This window comes from Phytophthora parasitica (genome assembly GCF_000247585.1).
Source record: "Phytophthora parasitica INRA-310 unplaced genomic scaffold supercont2.12, whole genome shotgun sequence".
NCBI classification, from domain to species: Eukaryota; Oomycota; class Peronosporomycetes; order Peronosporales; family Peronosporaceae; genus Phytophthora; species Phytophthora nicotianae.
The window spans coordinates 235142-238641 of NW_008648998.1; the positions used below are offsets into that span (position 1 = coordinate 235142).

Here is a 3500-nt window from a genome sequence, read left to right on the forward strand (position 1 = left end):
AATTGTACGCTGGATCAACGCACTGCGTCGTGACGGTGCTCCCGTCTCGCGGTTGATGCTTCGTACGCATGCAAAGGACGTGGCTATCGAAGAAGGCATTGATACGACAAAATTTAACGCTACAGACACTTGGATTAAGCTATTTCTAGGACGTCATAAGCTAGCTCTGCGAAAACGAACATGACAAGGCCAAACGACTCTAGCTGATGCTAAGGAAGCTGTGGCGGCTTTTAAAAGCGGAAGTGTTGAAGACAATGGTAGAGAAGGACTGTGGAAAACTCTACAACGCAAGTGGAAGCTCGTACCGCCATAGAGAAAATGCGATCAAAGCTCGACGAACAACCCTTTAAACTTGAAGCACCGGGACGAACCAGTATAACTGCGTGGATAACAGAGTGCTGGAACGAGCTTACGGCCACTACCATCTCTTGTGGGTTTCGCAAGGTGATATTATTGATGGATACACGTGTCATCGAAGGCGACGATTCTCCTTCCTGCGATACAGAGTCTACTGTGAAAAAGCTGCTTATAACTTAACCTCGTGGAGGCAACAATAGATTCGGACGACGACATTGAGACCGGTGATGATAGCTATGCTAGCGGTGATGATAGCTATGATAGCGAGTAGATATACGACTAACCAATGCAAAGCTTTTAACTTTAAGCTTATTTTAACAAATAAAACGACATCAAATCCTAAGTAAAATAAGATAATAACCAGCTGGCATCATCAAATAATCAAATATGGGGTGACCCTTAGATTATGCGGTAATCCTTATCATGCATAATTAATCACTGATACAGTGGTTACTTCAAAAACTATAGATAATACAGAAATACTTTAAAAAAAAAAAGAAGTAAGAAGATTGCGTATTTATATATCCGAATCAATTTTAGGATATTATCTTTACTTCGTCAAATAACCGAAGCAATATAAGCTTACAGGCAAACTGTACTGTAGCTACTTCACGCGCTTTGATTCCATACGGCTGGCAAGCGTACTCGTCTATTACGCCAGCGCTGCAATCTTTCCCCCCAACGGCGAACCACATTTGCCGCAGAACTTGAATCCAGCCGGGACACTCGTGGAACAGCTTGGGCACTCCTGTGTGGCTTGGTGTGCGTCCTTCTCCCGTTCTGCAAACCTCTGCAGCTCATCGATCGCAACTGAGAGGCCAATCCGATTTTCCCAATCGGGATCTGTCAACCGCTGTATCAGTTTCCATTCATCGTCTTTTAAACCTTCCGGCCGAGGATATACCTTCCCGGAAAACAGTTTTTCCAGAATAGTATCGTCGTCGTCCAGAGCATACGGAGGTTCGTCCGAAAAGGCCTCAATGATGCACATTCCAAAGGAATAAACGTCCGATGCGAAGCGTGGGTTATGAGCCGCATCAACGTCACTCTCACCCATGGGCATCAAGCACTCTGGCGCCTTCCAACGCACCGTATCAGTCTGAGCCTTTACACTCAATCCCACAGATTGACTACGGATGTAACTGAAGCCAAAGTCGCAGATCTTGGCCTTATCGTCAGCACCAATGACGATGTTATTGCACTTGAGATCTCCATGTACTACCTTCTCCGAGTGAAGGTAGTCGAGACCTAGTGCAGCTTCGTAGAACAGTCGCCAGATCTCGCTCTTATCTTCCATAAAGAAGTCAGCGAAGTTCCCATGGATTGCATCTTCACACACGAAGAACGCGGGTGTACTGACATGGCAAGCACCGAAGAGCTTTACGATATGTGGATTACTGAGCTTGTTCCACACTTCCACTTCCTTAAAGAATGACTTCATCGCCTGGTCGTCGTCCATAAGCAGACATTTGATGACCACTTTGGCTCCTTTGCCCCATACGCCTCTGTGGACGGAGCCATAGGAGCCACAATCAAACTGATCTTTCGCGTCGAACTCGACGTCGTCACTACTGATGAACCACTCGGGTACAACGGGAACTTTGGCTTTGGACGTGCTCACCACCTTCTTAAAGGCTTGGTGCATGAGTTTCAACTGCTCGGGGTCGTTCTGCTCCCTCTTGTGTTCCAATTCGTATTTAATCATAGCCAGACCTTCTCTAAGTGTCGCCCCATGGTTCTGAACTTCAGTCTGGATACTCTGAGTGCTGGCTAACAGTTCGTCCATTTGTTGGTGGATGCGCTTGCGGTCTTGTTCCCACTCCTGCTTCCACTTGGCCATCTCGACCATATGCGATATGTTGAGCAACTTAAACAGCTCGTCCATGTCACTATGGAAATCTTGTATGGCTTCCACGACCTTGCGGTTGCTAGCCAGGCGTTTGATGAGACTCTTTTGCGACTGGCGCTGGAGGAACTTGAGGAATTCCGCGATGGTGCGACCGTACATGAACAGCACTCGGTTCTGACGTAGTACCGTATCGTCCGTGATTTTGTACAGCTCCTCGTTCACGAACTGCATGCGCTCGTACACTCGCCGACAGATCTCTTCGTTCTCCTTCATCTCTCGGATAAAGTCGAACACGTTGCCCAAAGCCTCGGAAATGGCTTCACCTAGCTCGGGGATCACGAACTCAGCCACTAATGAACACGCTGCAGCCATGTTCTAGCTTTGTAGACGACGGTACTCTGTGACGGTACTTCTTGACTTGTGCGGCGAGGGCGAAATGAGGAATGATACTGCTGGAAGGTCGCCATTGTGGACCGCTGATTTTTACATTCTACCTACAGATCCAGACAGATCGATGGCTACATTTTGCAGAACTGTATCTGTCATTCACTGTACTGCTCTTGTCATTATCTTTCGACTACGACTGTACTGCTGGTCTAGAAGATGCGGTACGATGTCGGAGCACGACGACGCTCCCATTGAGTCTCGTACTTAGTCCAGTGCTGCCACTGCAGTGCGTCAAGAGTGCTGTTGATCTCGGCTGCAAGCTTCTCGTCTGAGATGATCTTGGTTTTGTCTGCTTGTTCCATGTCCTGCACCTTGCGAAGCCGCTGCAACGCAAGACCAAACGCGTCGAAGTGTCGGTCATGCAGCAGCGAGACGTGCAGGTACGTGGCCGCTTCGACGTCTTCCCACTTCTGGAGGTCAGCGTAGGCCAATAGAAAGTCGTCCCATTGGCTTGAGTCGCCCAAAGCGCGAGCCTTACGAGCAAGAGCGTCAACGAGAATGGCCTTCTCCTTCTCCTTACGAAGCTTCTTCTCCGTTGCAGGCTGGTCGCCAGGGACACTGCGAGTACCGAAGAACAATGCCAACTCGTCCTGCTTAATGAGGGCGAGCACAGCATCCGCTGCCTCGATAACCGCAGCTAACTGAGTAGATCTGTTAGCCTCGAAGTCGAAGTGGTGGAGCTTGGCCTGCATTGCCGGCAGGTAGTTCGGGAACTGGTCCACAAGACGCTGCCACGCCGGCAAAAAAGTGGATTTGCCTACTAGTTTCGTCACTCGCTCGAGTAAGAGGTCACGCACAGCTTCGTTTGCGATCTCCTCTTCGTCGCGTTCATCCTTGGGCTCTTCTG

General features: G+C 48.9%; 2 protein-coding genes across 2 annotated transcripts in view; both read right to left on the bottom strand.

Annotated features, from left to right (window-relative positions):
- Window positions 1–852: 852 nt before the first annotated feature.
- On the bottom strand, window positions 853–2675 carry PPTG_07471 (serine/threonine protein kinase). The gene has a single exon (XM_008901750.1). It carries the CDS (start codon window positions 2576–2578, stop codon window positions 1010–1012), a length of 1569 nt encoding a protein of 522 aa, XP_008899998.1. The 5' UTR covers window positions 2579–2675; the 3' UTR covers window positions 853–1009.
- A 127-nt stretch (window positions 2676–2802) lies between these two features.
- Window positions 2803–3500, bottom strand: part of PPTG_07472 (hypothetical protein) — a gene marked incomplete at both ends in the record, with an annotated part of 3804 nt that continues 3106 nt past the window's right edge. The window contains one exon of the mRNA XM_008901751.1: window positions 2803–3492. Within this exon, the coding sequence (XP_008899999.1) occupies window positions 2803–3492 (690 nt within the window). The remainder of the gene's footprint in view (window positions 3493–3500) is intronic.